Source organism: Cololabis saira, chromosome 12 (genome assembly GCF_033807715.1).
Source record: "Cololabis saira isolate AMF1-May2022 chromosome 12, fColSai1.1, whole genome shotgun sequence".
In the NCBI taxonomy this organism is placed as follows: Eukaryota; Metazoa; Chordata; class Actinopteri; order Beloniformes; family Belonidae; genus Cololabis; species Cololabis saira.
In genome coordinates this window covers 9,975,785-9,994,716 of record NC_084598.1, presented here as the reverse complement: position 1 = coordinate 9,994,716, position 18,932 = coordinate 9,975,785, and the positions used below count along the sequence as shown (strand labels likewise).

General features: G+C 40.6%; 1 protein-coding gene across 2 annotated transcripts in view; it reads left to right on the top strand.

The window, feature by feature from the left end:
- The window catches only part of scube3 (signal peptide, CUB domain, EGF-like 3), a 116,369-nt gene that overhangs the window by 69,529 nt on the left and 27,908 nt on the right, over positions 1 to 18,932 (top strand). The window contains exons 7-10 of one of the 2 annotated variants that reach the window (XM_061735417.1): positions 1,697 to 1,744; positions 7,976 to 8,092; positions 10,052 to 10,174; positions 17,598 to 17,714. In XM_061735417.1, the coding sequence (XP_061591401.1) occupies positions 1,697 to 1,744; positions 7,976 to 8,092; positions 10,052 to 10,174; positions 17,598 to 17,714 (405 nt within the window). The remainder of the gene's footprint in view (positions 1 to 1,696; positions 1,745 to 7,975; positions 8,093 to 10,051; positions 10,175 to 17,597; positions 17,715 to 18,932) is intronic. The other variant, XM_061735419.1, reaches the window with a different exon arrangement.

Below are 18,932 nucleotides of genomic sequence, written 5' to 3'. Positions count from 1 at the left end.
GTCAATCACAGGCATATGACCGTAACGTAAACACACGGTTCTGGTCTCGGGTGGTCTATGCATTCATGCAGGTGTATTCAGATGTATCTCACGGTGGTCTGTCCTGTTTCTGGATGCTGCACGTTGGGCTTGGGAGAGGCTGGTGGATCTGTGGGAGTTGGGGGGAACCACGCCATCTTTGCGGCGTTGCCGTCTTAACCTGAGCATCCGTTTCATCTGACACCTCCAACGAACCACTCAGACGTCACAATGATCAATTCAAAGAATATGTGATTCAATTTAAGAGTTTGGAAATTGCACATATTTTGAAATCAGTTTTTTCGAAAGATAATTGAATCTGAAAAAAGTTGAAGCTCCGACTAGAGTTTGCCAGAATTTCAGATGGGCTTTTACCATTTTTGTTGATGCCATTTTCTCCAGCTAACCAGTTACTGAACATCAGAGGGGAGTGTGATGGTCTGCATCCTGCCTGTAGTTAACTTATGGTTGAGTTGCAGTCAGTTGGCCAGGTCACTGGCTGCTCTTTCAAATAACAACCTAACAACATGATCTGGCGATAAAAGACCCCAATAAAGTTCAGAATTGAGTCTGGCTGTCCCTGACTTTCAGCTTGCAGCACTAACCGCCTCTGTCTGTCTGCTGAGTTTCTCAGCGCTTGCACTAACAGCATCTCCAGCTCAAACACCAAAATGGCCCCGTGCCTGCACTGTGTGGAGCATTTTTTTTTTATTTTATTCATTTATTTTTGCATGTCTGCATGTTACAAAGTAACACTTTTGCCTTGAGATGTCACCATTGTGAGTTATTTCACTCATTTTGAATTTGATCATAATTACTGCTGTCTATTCCCTTGATACTAGTAAGAGGCTGTTTTTCTTTTGCAGCAATGTAATGTCATTTCTTTTTGTCATGATCATTTCCTGCTGCCATAAATAAACAGTGAAGATTTGCTATAAATAAGAAAACATTTCCCCCATCATTCATTGCTGGCCACCTTTTTTCTTCACACCTTTAATAATTTATGAGTTTTCATCTACTGAACCACCGTCTGCAAGAGTTAGCAAGATTCCTGGAGTTTTTTTTCTTTCTTTTTTTATGTGGGAATGCAGTCACACTTTAAATGGGATTATGGGACTGTGCCTCAGACGTTTTATTACCGAGCAATGCCGAGATGATGTGAAAAAGAGGTAGCTCGACAACATGCATGAAGTTCAGGGGAATGGTAGAGCTTTTTTTAGAGTTTGTGGCCGCAACTTAGAAACTTGGATAAAACGTAAATGGAGAGTGAAAAGTGTTTATCCCCGTCAGTGAAGTTTTCATAATCTATGGAAAGAGAAGAAATTCAAAACTCCCTGCATCCTTGCTGTTCTTTTTTGCGTTAGTATGTCAGTTTTTTCCTCTGCATCATTTGTAAAAGATGCTCACCTCCCGGTATTCAGTGCCTAGTGACAGAGTGGTTGCAGCTTTGCTCCCGTACCTCTAAGAAACGTGTTAAAGTAATCGCGCATGAGCACATAATCCCATTTAAAGAAGTGCGGCTGTTTCATTTATCCTCAAAATCTCTGTTACAGAAAGTGGCGGGGGAATAAAGTAGATGTCCTGTAACCTCACACGAATACTGTGCGGTTGAAGCGCACAGAGAACTAATGTGGTGTTTTTACAATGTGTGCGTGCATGTGTGTGTGTGTGCATGCAGGGGAGAGGAGTGTCCAGTCCCAGGCAACCCCACAGCTGTTCCCTAATGGTAAATATGTGCTCATCTGGCTCCTCTCTCTGGGGGTCTGTGGGTCTGGGGAATAGAGAGAAGCTGAGCGAGCAGAGACTGATCAGGCCCCTCCCCTCCTCAGGGAGGGAGGGGGGGCACCATCTTTCTGACCTTTGACCTCTGGCTTCCCCACCACCTTCCTCTTCTGTGAATGCTCTCTCAATAACAGCAACTGCTGGTGTCAAACCCAAACCACACCTTTTCAAAACACAGCTGCAAACAGGGAGCCGCTCTGTCAACATCATACAGTGCGTTGAGGTCGACGTATATTCATCATATGCGCGGCATCTCATATCGGCACATAGGTGGCTCAGCTACCCAGAATCATTTTAACATTAAGCCAATATTCCTTATTTATCTTCTTTATACTTCATCTTTGGGGTTGTTTTTTCTTCTTTCCTTCAATTTGACATTATTCAAACATCTTTTTTCTTAGTTTTGAGCGTTTATTGCAGACACATTTCCAGGCACAACCTTTTGGTCCAGATGAACATTGACGATACTAAGAGGTTTTGTAATTTTAAACCAGAAATAAATAAACACATGAAGTTAAAACCAGCTCCCTCAGTACCAGCTACGACGATAAAATGCTACTTGCAGAATGCATTGATGGATCAGCAGATACGATCTTATTAATATTGCAATAATAATAAATAATTTACAGAGCGGTTTAAGAATCAAAGATCTGAGATTTGATAACTTTGATTTCATCAATAATGATTTTCTTGACTTTTTCTAAACTCCAGCTCCTGCCTGGCTGTGCTTGATCTAAAATCCAGCTGATGGGTTTTTCACCCTCTAACATAAGGCATTATGGCTGAAATAGTTCAAGCATTTGCTGCACTTCCATTGCATCATTTGCAGCTGAGAATTATCCAAACAGGTTGCATCTGTGTTATTGATTCATTATTATGAAGCTTTTATTTATGCCAGTTTACAGTTTTCTTTTTTTCTCTCTTTTTTTATTTGCCACAGCACATTTCATGCATTAAGGCCATTCAAGGGCAATAAAAAGAAAACAACACTAAATGGAATAAAAATGTCATAATAATTCAGTTTATTCAAAAAATAAACAGTTGAAGAGAAATAAATTTAATTTAATAAACAGTGAAACCAGAATGAAGCATCTCTTTGTGTCAACATTTTATAAACATTCAATTTAAAAAGACCTTATAGATGCAGTTTACTGCAAAGCCACTGTAAGCTGTAACATTTAAGCCCTGAATGCAAGAAGAAATAACATAACATAACAATTTATAACTATTTAATTCACTCCCAGGTCTGGATGAGTGTGAACAAATGAAAACAGACTCTGGAAACACTCTTGTTCCCAGACTAATTCCCTGTTTTTGTTGTCTCAAAATTCAGAACGTGCCAAAAGAAACCGCTCTTATAATCTGACTGTGAGCAGACAGTCCGTCTCTTCGTCATCGGCTATGATCCAAAGATCACTTGATGTCATCGAGCAGTTCTGCATGCACCAGACTAACCGCCCAGAGCTGCTCACCTGCACGCTGCAGCCTGCGACATCACTGACCACAAATCTGGCAGCACCTCGGGATAATCTCTCACTTTCTATTTGCATACATAGCTAAATCTTGTCTCAACAGTGACGTGTTGGGCAGTAATCAAGACAAGTAGATCAAACCTACAGTAGAACACACACTGACAAAACAAGGCTGCACAGCAAATATATTTTTAAATCTTGTTATCTTAAAATTGGAAACATATGTGGATAACAGTCATAGTATCAATATAGTTTCAATCGTTCTTCCTTCTTTGTCATTTTGAAGTTCAGATAAAGTTGTGTGATAATTTTGATTCGTTACCGTAAATCTCTGGTATTTATATTATACTATACTATATATTTATATAAAACATTTCAATCAAGAAAACATGTCTTTACAAAGTAAACATTTAATAATAATAATAATAATAAATAATAAATAACTTTATTTATCCGTTAGGAACTTCATTTGTGGAAAAGCATCAGCATCAGTGCGTGTACAGATAACATATGCAACAGGACAGTACAGAAACAAACCAAACAATCAATATAAAGCAACATACATTGGGCAATCACAAATACTGCTGGACTTAGATGCTGTAAAACCATAGCATAGATAAAATACGAGAGAAAAAGATATAAAAAAATTTAGTCTCTGATGCAGAAGTTGTCAAATTAGAGAATGGATAAGTGTGATTTGGAATATTTCACCGGATGTGCAGGAACCCAGCTTTTACCTGTTATAATACATTTTTACAGACATTTTTTGAGTAAAAGAAATAATCACAATTGTTTTCGTTCAAGTAGAGAATGAACATTTCATCAGTTTAACTGTATTGACTTCCGAGAGTCAGACCGTAGACTTTGGCTTTATTTATGTTGTTGAAATCAAACTGGGAGTGTTTCAGTCTCAGCTCCATCATCACGGCCGGCCGGCTGCTCTGAAGGGCCAGATTCAGCTTTGCTTCATACAAAAGATAAAACACAGAGCCCTCTGACCCCCCCACCCCCCACCAAACCGTCCTGAAGCCCCCCCCCCCCCCCCCCCCCCAAGCATGCTTTAACAGTTGTCATCTTGTTTGGGGAAAAAGCTGAAAATAATGAATGGAAGGAGTTCCCCTTCTGTGTTTTTGGCCAAACGTGATTTTGTTTCACTACATTTGCAGAAAGTGTTGGTGGCCTGAGTAGAAGGAGTATTGGCAAAGAGAGTCATGGTTTTAATTTAAGAAATTATAATTCCAATTGATTCCCAGTGAGACTCTGGTTTGATTGCGTTTATGCATTTTGTCCACTTAGTCTTTTACTTCTGCTCGTCCTAAGCGGCCGATGACAAGCTGCTCATCGACATCGGCTGATTTTAATGGAAAAAAAGAAGAAGAAGAAGCGCTGCAGCTAGAAAACACGTGGCTTCTGTTACGAGTATCTGAGCCCCGTCTGAACATCTCTGTGTGAAACGTATACTACAGGCTGGGCCGGCTTTAGACCGAGCTCCCTGCACGTCATGTTGGAGAATATTTGCAGATGTCGACCCACTCTTACTGTAATTGTGCATCCCAGACCAGCGGCAGTGCAGCTACAGTATGGCTGGTGTGCATCCAAGATACACAAACAGACACACATACCACAGTGTGTGTCTCTTCGGTGTCTTCACAAAACCAGGATGTCAGAAATGTGTCTATAGTCTCTTAACACATAATCATTAAAGTTTGATGAGATGGGTGCCGGGCTAAGCGTTGTGGAGGCATGTCCCGACACTGTCTTATCGTCTTGTCTGCCAACCGTCTCTGCTCGCACTTTGCAATTATGGAAACCCACAATGCTTTGCTCTGAAATCTGGCTTAAGACTGTGGTATCGTACTCCGTCGTCAACTATATGTTTTTTTTTTCTCCTGCAAAGATCCGTGGTATGCGAGGCAGATTTTTGTGCCATAAACGTTTAAATGTTTTGATGATGTTTTAATGTCTCTGTGTGTGGAAGTAAAAACAATCTAAATCAAAAAAATCTTAGAAAAAAAAAAGAGGAAAAGAATTTCAGCCGTTCGAGGAGGAATTCTTCGTGCTGTAAGAAAAAAATGTTGATTTTTGAGCTCGACACAAAACAAAAACATTCTTCTTCTCGGTGCCGCTTTAGAAAGTTGAACCCACCCTTCACCCCTTATTTCATGGCAGCGCGTTACCATGGAAACAGCCCTAACCATGGCCCAAATGAGAAACATTTCAACCTTATACTGTTTGGAAGTGGATGTCGTTTGTCTTACTCAAAACAAACATTAGAATTAACAAAAGAAGTAGTTGATTAGAGTTACTCATTTCAAGGATTTAATTATTCAATTAGTTAGTTGGAGTACATCTTTCCCTAATGTACATTTTTAAATCCCGCAAATCTTTCAGAGCGTCATTTTACAACGAAACCCGGCTGTGGCAACTGCCATCTGTTTTTAAGCCTCCACTTAAAGCTTTAAGACCGTTCCCATGCATTGCAAAGACAAATGGCATCATACAGAGGAAATTACAAGGAATCAAGAGCGTAAAGTGTCCGTGTCCTCTAACACCTCCACCCACCGGGGTGAGCGATGTCTTCATCGTGTCCCGGTTGCTAACTTGCCAAACCAACATCAGGTCTACAGAGACGGCAAAAGTAATCTGGATATTCATGATGTGAACAGCTGGGTTTATCCCCTGAGCGGCTGAGAACGGTGAACCGTGTGGGCTCCTCTCCGTCCCCTGACCCAGATTACATTGCCATGTTGGTGCAGAATCCCACATGGGGTAAAACAATAACCAAATGAAGGTCATTCTTAAGTGACTGTCTTTATTTATTTATTTTTATTACCTCAACACGATTCAATGATATTCAGAAGTTAAAAAAAAGTTATGCAGATGAACAGTCTTGGAAAGTTATAATATATCAACAAAATAACATACATGACTGTCTCAGAAAATTAGAATATTGTGATAAAGTTCTTTATTTTCTGTAATGCAATTAAAAAAACAAAAATGTCATACATTCTGGATTCATTACAAATCAACTGAAATATTGCAAGCCTTTTATTATTTTAATATTGCTGATTATGGTTTACAGTTTAAGATTAAGATTCCCAGAATATTCTATTTTTTTGAGATAGGATATTTGAGTTTTCTTAAGCTGTAAGCCATGATCAGCAATATTAAAATAATAAAAGGCTTGCAATATTTCAGTTGATTTGTAATGAATCCAGAATGTATGACATTTTTGCATTACAGGAAATAAAGGACTTTATCACAATATTCTAATTTTCTGAGACAGTCCTGTAATCAGCAGGACTTGAGTATCAATGGGGGACAAAAATATTGTCAACCATTGTTTACCGACGATATTTCCAAGTAGAAAACAATGTATATGAAGAGTGTCCAAGTATTTCAGTCTAATTAGACTTGAGGCTGCAATATGTTGCTCCTTGTGTGCACGTGCAGAGGTCACCTCCGATCTTAATGGGTTAATACGTCACATTCACCTTTGAGCTGCAACATCGGCTGAACTATTTTGAGCTTTAAAGTTCATAAAACAGCAATAAAGCATTAAATAGCATCAGCGTAAGCACCAGCTTTACTCTGATGTTTGTTTAGTTTTAGTCTTGTGTGAAAATGAGCGCTGAAGCCGCTGCGGTTTTAGATTTAAATGAAAAAAGATTGTGTGTTCCTCCTTTTTCATATTTTAGATGAATAAGTTGGTAAATGAATCTTTTCTAGTACCGCGTGTGAGCTGCTATCATTTGGACAGTTTTAGGTCCACTGATCTGGGTTCTTCAGTAACGAAGCCAAGATGAGAAAAACATCCTTCAGTCTATTGGAAAAAAGTGATATATGAAACAAGATAAAGTGATTGTTTCAAATCGCTACTCAGGAGATTATTATTCTTTTTTTTTCATTATTTTCTCTGGTTTTGTTGGGTTTTCTTTCTTTTGTTCTGGGGTGTGTGAGGTTTTGCTCCAAAGCTTCCCAAAAACTAAAAAGGCAGACTCTGGTCTCTGATGTGAGAACCAGTTTCTCCTGGACGTTCGTTTTTAAAGGGAAAGACCCGTGAGATTTATCACTGTCTGGAGGTGAGGCCGGTGCCATCCTGCCTTGACTTTTTCCAAATTAGTTGAGCCAGCGCAGCGGCCCCGTTGCTGAAATTACTGTATTCTTTTTTTTTTTTCTTCTTTCATCAAAATGCCTGGAAGGTTTTGTCAAAGCTGGAAAAAAGTGGTGGTTTTGTCCACATGTGCCTGGAAAACTCCACTTTTACAATGGAGGGAAGACCGGCGTCCTGCAGCATAAGGCACTTACAGAGCGTTTAATTAAAGTATGCCGAAGAGAAGCAATCATTCTTTCACACACATGCACGTTCAGAGGAAAATGTGAAATCCTATGTTTGGCTGTGTTAACTGCTTTCATTAATCACATCTCCTCTGTTGTTTTTCAACGTTAATCTCATTCAGCTGCTGCATTTCTGACCGTTTTTGTCTTCTTCACTCTTTATTCTCTTAACACCGAGCACCTGACTGGTCTACTGTCCTATTTATCTCCTCCTGTTTTGACAACATTAATGTTGTAGATAACAGAATGGCTTCCTAATGCAGTCAACGCCAAAATGCATGTATTCTGTTTCTCTAAGTAGGTCAGGACAGCAGCGACTTTGTGTTTTTCTGAAGGTTTTCCTCTGACTCCTCGTTTCCTTACAGAGACGTGCGCGGTGAACAATGGCGGCTGTGACAGCACGTGTCACGACTCGGTGACAGGAGTCCGCTGCAGCTGTCCTGTTGGCTTCACTCTGCAGCCGGACCGAAAAACCTGCAAAGGTATAGCGCCCATCACACACGCCGCACCTGTCCAGCTGTCGCCACATCAACCTCCCGCCTGTCATTTTGCCAGCAAAGGCCAGAGCTTCTTCCCCGGTCCGGTGCCATCAGCAGTGGCCTAGTTAGCTCCTCTTCCTATACACCAGTTAGATTTCCTTTTTTTATAAACTACCATCTAGGGCTGCACGATTAATCGTTAAAAAATCGCGATCTCGATTCATGCTTGAACACAATCTCATTTCCAAATGACGACGATTTAAAAAAAAAAAAAAAAAAACTTTTTTTTTTTTTTTATGTTTATTGTTTTTATGTTCAATGTCAGCTGTCACAAAGTTGATGCCAGTCTTTTATCAGGCACCATCATATTTTTTGTAACGTTTACCTTTTGTATCGGCAGCTTCTTAATAGCAGCAAAAGGCAATAGGGGGTTCATCCCAGCCAGAGGAATAATTTGTTGCCTCAGAACTACAGGATCTGTTACAAGTCCCCTTTCTGAAAGGGTGTTCAACTCAGGGAGGAACAAATATTGTTCAAAATTGTTATTATTGTTTAAATTATTCAAAGGTTTGTGTAAAGAAGACAAGAGATGTTTATTGTTATTATATTTTTGTTCAGCTGTTGCAAAGTTAAAGTAATAAGTGCAATAAATTTTATATTGGAAAAAAATCGTGAGAGAATCGTGATCTCAATTCTAAGCAAAAAAATCGTGATTCTCATTTTGTCCAGAATCGTGCAGCCCTACTACCATCCTTGTTTTCCCGCTGCAAATCCGCCAATCTGACACTACTCCCCGCTCTTCAGCTGCGTGTTTTTGTGGGGGTTCTTTTCCATCCCGCCCGTCTTCCTGAAAGTTTTTCCACTTCAACTTGAGGCGGAGAATCCCCGACTCTCACTGCAAAACTGCAAATTTATCATGTTACGTCGAACAATTCATTGCCAAAAGCTTATGTGGAAATTTATGAAAAGACTTGTAAAATAAAGCCGCCGCTGACAGGAAGGGGATGGATGTTGTGAGGGCGAAGACACTCTTTGATTTTTTTTTTTTGTTGTTTTTTTAGAAAAGCGAGGATGGAAACGTTTCCCACTTTCTACGGCTTGTAATGTTCAGCAACACTTATAAAAAAAAAAAAAAAAAAAGCTTTGGCTTATATTTGTTTGGTTTGAGAAGAAACGAGAGGAAAACAAACCCATGCTGCACTGGCACAGGAAGACACGGGCTCGCTGCAGGCCAGGCATTTCTGGGGAGTGGGAGTGGGAGGAAGGTAGGGCGAGCGGGGTGGGATCCAATTCCATTTCTCATGCCTCGACTTTGCCCAGATGATGAAGACTCCCTCAAGAGACAGACGGCTCATTTGTGACGATGACTCCGAACTAATCAGAGCTGCCTGCCAAGGCATCGAACTATCACACGCAGGGATGAACACATGTCACATCGATTAAGTACTGGCCGCAGACATAAAGAGCAGCCTAATCTGAAGGAGATGGACAATGACGATTGTGAATATATTGATGCAAGGCTTCACTGTGGGAGAGCTGCAGCTCATTAAAACCACACGAAGACTGATTCCAGTCCATCTTAGGACCAGTGAGGAAATCCAAGAAGCTCATTTTCAATTGACGTGAGCCTGTTGATGCCAGAAGTACACAAAAACAGAAGTGGTGTGTTTCCAGCTTCTCCTTAACATATATCTCTACCTAACTGTTTCCATTTAAAAACCATTAGCTCCAACTCCCCGCGTTTAAAAAGGCCAGACAACAGAATCCAAATGAATATTGCGCCGTATTGCCTTGATACACTCTTAGACGACCATGTTCAGATGAGGAAAACAGGCAATGTGTTACTTCTTGCTGCGACTGCGCCCAGAGTGCTGCTGGTTTCATTCTCTCTCCTCTTTCACTTTTGATGGGTGATCTGTTTTTTTTTCCTTCTCCAGCCTCATTAAGACTTTCTCTTCACAGACATTGACGAGTGCCGTCTGAACAACGGGGGGTGTGACCATGTGTGTCGAAACACGGTGGGAAGTTTCGAGTGCAGCTGCAAGAAGGGCTACAAGCTACTTACCAATGAGAGGACTTGTCAAGGTAGGTAATTCATTTCATTGTCCACGCTTATATCTTCAGGAGACTGGACTCCTGTAGCGCTGGTCTCACGGTTCGCCCTGAAACATCCAGCAAAAAACTGCAGTTAGCTAGATCTCTGATCTCCTGGTCCATCATCAACCAACCAGAACCCTCAGGTCGTCAGGGTCACGCCTACTTTCTGTACCCAGAGTTAGAACCAAACACACTGATTGCATTTACATGCAGTCAATGACCCTTTTAAAACCTGAATATTGGCAATAACCCGAATTTGCACGGCCATGTAAACACCAATAACCCCTTTGAATAACCCAAATTTTCTCATATTCGGGTTTTTAAAAACCCAAATATGACCCCTGGGTTACTCCTTTTCTAACCTGAATATTGGGTCATGTAAACGCCAAACGGAATATCCCCATCAAACGGAACATGGATTTGTTTTCTGCACATGCTCTGTTCACAAGGAATCCTGGTCTTTTGAGTCCAGGAAGTTCTTATAAACACGGAGAAACACAAGACCAGGAGGAGACTAATCACTTCATAAATGTAATGAAGGATATGAACATTTTGGCATTTGTAGACGGTAGAAAGTACGGGGATAGCGAGATTTACAAGAAGGTGAGCCAAAAGTTGCACAAAGCAGCATTTGTTTTGAATTTGGATACAGGAAGAAGAAGCAGAAATGATGGTAATTGCGTCATGATGTTCTCCGTGTGTCGCTGGTTTGATCCAGATATCCCAAATGATTAATTACCATGTAAATGGAATATTCCGAATGTTTCAGTAACCGGAATATTAGCAATAATCCGAATTTTGACTGCATGTAAACGTAGTCAGTGAGGCTCCTCACCTTTATGCTCCTCACCTGTGGAACAAACTCCCAGAATGCACCGGGCTGCTGAAACTCTCAATAGCTTTAAAGGGGACCTATTATGGCATCTAATACCTATTTTAAACAGGCCTTGAATGTCTTAAAAACAAGCTTTTGATTGTTTTTGCTAAATAAATGAGAAATTCAGCCTCTGAGCCATGTCTTTATCATCTCATTCTCTAACCTCATTATCTATGCAGGATTCTGAGTGGGCGGGGCTATGATAATGAGGCTCTGTGCTGATTGGCTGCCTGAATGACGCGATACACCGCTACGAAAAAATGGCGGAAGCTCCGGCCGGCGGAGTTAGTTGTGGGCGTGGTTTCACGCATCGGAGGCCAAACTATGTAAATCGCATTTTGGTTACGTAACGACGGGAGCAGAATCTGAACGGCTCGTAGATCCACATCACACTGGACGGCTCATCCGGGCGGCTGTACAGACACTGCAGAATTTGGTTGCTTTTCTCCTTCTCTGAGTTGGCAGGCTGAGGGGAGACCACTTTATATATGTTAAAGCAAGAGAAAAACCTGTTTTTCATAATAGGTCCCCTTTAAATCAAGGTTACAAACCTGCTGCATTTCAGTAATCCCCCACAATGCACTGCAACCTTTCATGTCTTGCAACCAATGTTTTATTCTTTTTATCTTCTGTCTATTTCTTTAACATTTTAATGTGAGGCACTTTGACTTGTACATGAAATGTGCACTACAAAGGAATTTGTTTTTCATAACACGGAATAAAACACATTTTCGTGCGTACCCAGGCAAAAGAATTGAATAAAATCACGTACCAATCACGCTTAGAAAGAATGATAAACAAGAGTGTCAACTTGACATAGAAAAGATGCTCTCAGAGGTTTCTGGTCTGCAGGGAAGTTAGAATAAGCCTCTCTGGTGTGTTTGTCCTCATATTTGGTGGAAGCCATGGCTCGGGAGGAGATGGGCCGACAAGCTGCAGAACAAATAAGAGCTTGCCATGGCCTGGCACAGGTGTGTGACATTACAGCTCGGACTCTTGAAACCTCCCTGGAGCCTTGGATGAATTAGGCCACTAGAAAACCATCTGCTGAAAACAAAGACGGGCAGACTAGAACCGTGGAACCAAGCTCCGCTTCGCTCCGAGTGGAAAAACAGATGACATGCTTTTTTAGAAATGCTCTCGTCCTCATTGATGTGGTCAATCAATAACCAGCCTGGTACACATCAGTGTCATGCAGTTGGATTGGAGTTGCTGCATTGAATCACACCACTCTACACAATGCTCAGGCTTCATATGTGGTCAGTGAAAACATGCATTGTGTCACCGTCCTTTCGCAGCCACTTTTTAGTCTCTCCAGATCTATTTTGGGTGGGATGCCTTTCCCTCATTATTTGGAGCCAAACTATTTGAAGTTTATTTTTCAGCAATACCACAGATAACTGAAGAAATGTGTTTTTTTGCTTGTAGGAATGCAAATCACAGATTGTTTTTCTGTGGCTCTGTGCCTTTAACAACTCGAGCATGTGCTGTTTGGGTGCACAGAATCGATGTTGGAGCGGCATTGTCCTTGTTTTGTCCTGGCTGTTTTGTCTGGAGACAGCGGTTGTGATAGAGCTCACCTCTTGTTAAATGAGGTGTTGCCTGGCTCAAACACACACACACACACACACACACACACACACACACACACACACACAAACACACACTCACACACCGCTGCTGAGTCACCTGTCAGCCTCCGAAAACCTCCCCACATTCCTGTGATTTTTTTCCCTCCTCATGTAGTTGGAGCTGGGCTATGTAACGGGGAAGTGCATCTCAGTAAAGGTTACATTGGATCTTAATTAGTTCCCTCTGACAGATGTGGATGGCACAGTCATTCCAGGTATTTAATCCTTGGCATTGATGTAATAATAAGTATGATAAGGAGCTGATCAGCAAGGGAGCATATATATCATCTCAGTCCTTAAATATAACAACCTGATGTGCATACAGGTGTTTGCACATCAACCTCATACGTCTGGAGCAGCACACGTCTTACCAAGATTTAATACCATTAAGGTAAGCAGTGCTGACCACTGCATTTGTAATATTATAAGATAATAGTACATATATAAAAAAAACCTTTTGCATGATAATTATTGTCTATTTCCTCAGAGGCTCATAATCAAAAGATTTTTGTGTACAGTTCCAACTTTCCCAGAAAACAATTTAAAAAGCCCTATAGGTCTGAAATGGTTCATAATGAACAACCTCCAAAAGTGCCTGGATTCACAAATAAAACATCTTTTGAGGTGTGTTATTTATTTATTTATTTTTTTCAAAGAAAAAGTCAAACAACTGAAAGGCCCATCCACACACAACTATACAAACTCCTAATCATTTTTCTTCTATTATTTTATGTTCTAACTGGATTTTTCTCCATGGAGTCTGGAAGCTCTTTCCTGGACCTGGAAACATTCAGACACCACCAGCATAATAGAAAAGTGATCTGTTTCTCTTTTTCCTTAATTACATTTCCCCCTTTTATTTATTTCATTATTCATAAATACTTCTTACGTGCCAAGTTTATCTTGAACCCCTTTGGTGCCGGCCATAAGGATAAATGCTGGTTTGTGTTCACTGCTGTTTTTCCTGCTCTGTTCAGGAGAATCAGACGCTTCTAATTTGACTTCACGTATTTCATCACGCATCAGATAATTGCACACTACCCATCAACAACAAGCCTCCTGATTGCTAAATCAGCCCCAAAACACCTACTCGGCTACTTGATGTCTGTCAGAACGCTGTGATGTCACAAACTGCTGCTCCGTGGTGCACGCTATTGGAAACAGCGGCCCTGATACGTTAGTCATTTTAAGAGCTTCTCTGGAAATGTTAATAGACCAGAGGTATTCACATTCATTACTCAGGTAGAAGTATAGATACTAGAGTTTAAAAATACTCCTGTAGAAGTTGAAGTATCAACTCAAGTTTTTTTACTCAAGTAAAAGTATAAAAGTACTGATTTCAAAACTACTTAAAGTATAAAAGTAAAAGTAATGTAAGGGGGAAAAAAGCCATTAAGGACAAAAGCCATTGAAAATGAATGCATCTTAGTATAATGAATGCAAATATATTAAAGAACCATATATGTGTACTATTGAGCATTAACATGTGTTTCAGAGAGCAGCAGATATGATGACTAGTTGCCTATAAGTATTGTAATGGTGCAAAAAGTCAAACTTCAGAGGCATGTTATCATTTATCCTAACCTTTATTGGAATGTACATCCAAGTTTAGTTGCAGGAATCTGAGGGAACGGATGTAAGAACAAAACTGGACAAGAACATCTGTGCCACAAATAGAGTAACGAGGCTGTTTTTAAAATGTAAGGAGTAAAAAGTACAGATAATTGCGTGAAAATGTAAGGAGTAGAAGTAAAAAGTCATCTGAAAAATAATTACTCCAGTGAAGTATAGATAACCAAAATTTCTACTTAAGTAAGGTAACGAAGTATTTGTACTTTGTTACTTGACACCTCTGTAATAGACCCTCTTTATTTGATTAAAAAACCTAAAAATACGAACTAAATTAAACAACTTCATCGTTGAACCGTCAGTTTTTGTTCTGATCTATTTTGCCTTTGTATTTATTAAAATAAATCATAATGAAATGACACAACCTAGCGTCCAAAGAAGTCCCGTCTTTGTAACTGAGGATGTTTCTTTCTCAACATGATTCTTTCACAGAGGCGTCAGCAGGGTCATCTTCTGCCAGATGCAGGTGATTAGCTGGGCCTGCGTTACATCCGCAGCCCTCACACTCATATTTTTATTAATGGTTGTCGGTGCCCGTTCATCCGTTGCGGTGTTCTGTTGCACTAAAACAGACGTTTGCTGTCTCCTCGAGGTGTTGAGATGTGGAAGCTGAGCTCGGGGTTTATCTTGGTTTTAACAGTCACGGTGCTTCACTGCTGTCAGTAGGCCGTGGCCCATCAGTCAGGACGGGGCATGTCTGCTGAACTCCTGTCAGCATTCCTTCGCCCAGACACCCAGACACCCTCCTCATCCTCCTCATCCTCCTCATCCTCCTCATCCTCCTCTCACTCCTAATCCAGATGAGGGCTCTCAGGGAGATGTTCATCACAACGTATGCTGTGTGTAGCGGGAGCATCCGAGCACCCGGGACACCTTTTCTTTTCTGCGGTCAGCTTTGTTGAAAGTTACATTTTTGTTATTTTAATCGTAAAAATTCTTCTCACAAAAGAAGTAGTTGATGGAAACTTCCTTTTTTGCAGCCTTGTAAATAAGGGTTGTAGGAGTCCTGAGCACTTTATTGCAAAACTATGTAATAATAGCTTGCAGATTCACTTCTGGCGTCACTTCATGTTGCAATAAGCAACATTTTTTTAGGATAAACTCAGTCTCCATGCCTAATTTCCATATGGTTGTAGACTCTTATTTGAAAGTGTGGTTAGTAAAAGTTATCATTCATATGCCAGAAGCTATCACTTTCGTGATGCTGCATTCATCATTTGCCAACTGGTGTTGCGTTCAGGTTTGCAGAGGCCACCGACGAGAACAAGACCTTCTGCTATGTGGACGTTCGGCTTCTACTTTCTGTTGATTTTCTGTTTTTGTTTTTGTTTCGTCGATCGGCTGATCAAGATGAGATAGCGTTCGTGTCAACATCAATTAGACATCCTGATGTTTTTCCAACTTTTGAACATTCTCTTGTGGCTTTCCTTCAAAGCCAGCGTATACCTTTGTAAATGCATCACTTTATGAGATTTTTATCACCTGCATATCTTTCATCTCTGCTGCTCTCCCAGCACACGGTACCTGCCAAGTGTGAACCCCCGGTGGCTGGATTCAGCCGGACTGGCTGTGAAAGATTACGCCCTAATCTCAATCTTCTGTGCGGTGCTGTTTGACCCTGCAGGATTGGCGTAAAAATGTCTCACCTTTTCTCCCCAGCGTCATCAAGCCAGCCCATTATACACGTGAACTCCCGTAATTGCAGAGCGATGCCTGCGTCATCGGTCTGACGGCACCTGGCCCTACCTCAAAACCCAGGGGAGGTTCAGATGCAGCAGATGAAAGCATGATATTCCTGGGAAAATCCTGTGGAACTTCTTAAACGAGCCAATTAGACATCCAGTAACATTGTAGCACTCCCCCATGTCCTCCCATTATGAGCTGCCCGGACTTGAAACAGACTGACATTAAAGGAGACCTTGATTCCCTGATTATGAGAAAACCAAATGTCATCAATCTACTGTTGCTCCTCGTATCAGCCCTCATCAGGCACGTTCAGATCAAATAGTTCGAACTGGCCACACTTCACATACGTAAACGTGGTTCAGTGGTTATGAAAACCATGGAAAAGTACCTGCAGTCTGAACGCACCAACAGATTTCCAGCCCATGACATTTAAGAAATTGTTCAGAATGCATGAGAAAGAAAGGAGGAGGATGAAATGATTGGCAAGCTGCGTTTGGAGGGGGAAAGTAGCCTCTCCATTCTTGTGATCAGAGGAAGAGCTGATTTTCTTTTGCCTCCTGCTGTGGTCGCTTGTCATTTCAAACGTAACCTGGAACATTTCATTTCAGTGCATGGAAACAGAAAACTGCACGACTGCAGGAGGTCGTCCACCGGAACAACTTCCAAACAAAAGAAGCCTTTAATTGAAATAAAAATGTTTTATTTTTTTTATTTTGCCTTTATTTAACCAGGTCGGTCCCGTTGAGACACAATGACCTCTTTTTCAAGGGAAGCCTGGCCAAGACAGCAGCATAAAAGAAATTACAATTGCAGACACAAGTCACACAACAAAAACAACAATTACAAGGCATAGAAATGACAACACACAGATAAAATACATTTCAAGGGGGAAGCAACAGGGCTAAGGCTCTGGATTCACATTAAAAACAGAAACAAGTACGATATGAAGCTGCTCCAATTTCTCTAACACGAGTTTTCAGATCTCCAAGATTGATGAGCTCCTTTAGCTTTAGAGTTTTTTGCAGTGCATTCCAGGCAACAGGTGCAGCGTACTTAAAGCAGTGCTTACCAAGTTCTGAGTTAACTTTAGGCACATTTAGTAAATAAAACTCGTTGGAACGTAGGTGGTAGTTGCTCTGGGATTTGGAGAAATAGTTACATAAATAGTGGGGGAGCAGGCCCAGGATAGCTTTGTAAATAAAAATATGCCAATGAATAAGGCGCCGTGCTGCTAATGATGGCCATTCAACTCGGGCATATAGAGTGCAGTGGTGAGTAAGGGCTTTACTTTATCTAGTAACAAACCTTAAGGCACCATGATACACGGTGTCCAGTGAGCGTAGGATATTTGCAGGGGCATACATATAAAGGAGATCGCCATAATCAAGTACAGGGAGGAAAGTGGCAGCAACCAGCTTTTTCCTGGTAGAAAAAGAAAAACAAGATCTGTGACTGAAAAAAAATCCCAGTTTCAGTCGTAATCTGATAAATAAATAAATAAATAAAAGACATGGAATGGAAGAGGAAGATGTTTTTGGTTTTCATGTGTTTGACGAGCTTCTAACTGCATCTCTTTCTGTCTGCACAGATATTGACGAATGCTCGTTTGACCGCGCCTGCGACCACTTCTGTGTCAACTCTGCCGGCAGCTTCCAGTGTCTGTGTCATCGAGGCTACGTCCTCTACGGGGTAGCTCATTGTGGAGGTGAGGAAACACGCTTCAGCCGTCTCTGGTGTCCTTTTACTTGACAGTGATTGCTGCTCATACATACTGCATACATCATACCCCAGTTTTAGTTTTGATCACGACATTTGGATGTCAGGTCACAATAACTGACAATAACTTTTACAATAACTGACATGAAATTATTATTATTTATGTTTATTTGATATGGACATAGCAATCACATTGGACAAACCAGATGCATTGTTTAAGTGTTTTAGCACAAGTGCTAATTCGCAACACTTGTCCATAGGCAGCTTTGGAATAGAATAGAGAGCAATAAAATATTAAAATAACAAGAATGGAAAAAAAGAAAATAAATAACAATAAATCAAAGAAATACAATCCATTTCCAATTAGAAACATAAAAAGACAACAAAGCAAGCAGTCAACAAGTTAACAACTATTCACGTGTACACTGCTGATTAGATTTTAACCACTGTTTGAGTCCTTTGTTAAAAGCTTTTGTATTGGTCTCTAATTTTAACTTAGTGGGTAGAGAGTTCCAAAGTGTTGCCCCCTTTACAGAGAGAGCAGACTGGCAGAAAGAAGTCTTGCATTGTGGGATGAGACAGTCACCACTAGTGGATGCTCGTGTGGTCGCTCTGCGAGAGCTGTGACGCCTAATGGCCACGTCAGAGAACAGTGTTGACACTTGATTATTTAAACATTTAAAGAAAATTTTAAAATACTGAGGTTAATAAAATTTTCAAAAGTGAGGAGGTTGTGTTTCCTTAAGATGCGGTGATGCCATTTCATTGGTTTTTGGTCCATGATCATGATTTTTATTGCTTGCTTGTATATAGAGACTATAGGTTTCATAATGTTTTTCTGTTATTCCTCGTCCCCCCTGGATCCCCTTTTTGCCCCGATTGTGTTTACATTTATGGACTGTAGTGACATCTGTTCAATACTGTTGCTTCATGATTTTCATCTGGTCCCTCTGGATCCTTCACATCAACAAAATAAAGCTATGTTGCATGTTTTCATCCTGTGACATCAGCAAATGTTCCTACGTCACTAACGTGGTGAACTTGAATATTTCAAACATCGCCTCGTTTCTCAGAGACTATTTAATATTTCTGTTTCAGAATTTAACTGAAAAAAACAGTTTTCCAATCTTAAAGTCATGAAAAAAATGAAGAACACACATCATTTTCTGTTTTAAAACAAAACGGAAAAGTGTGAAAACTGAGCGTG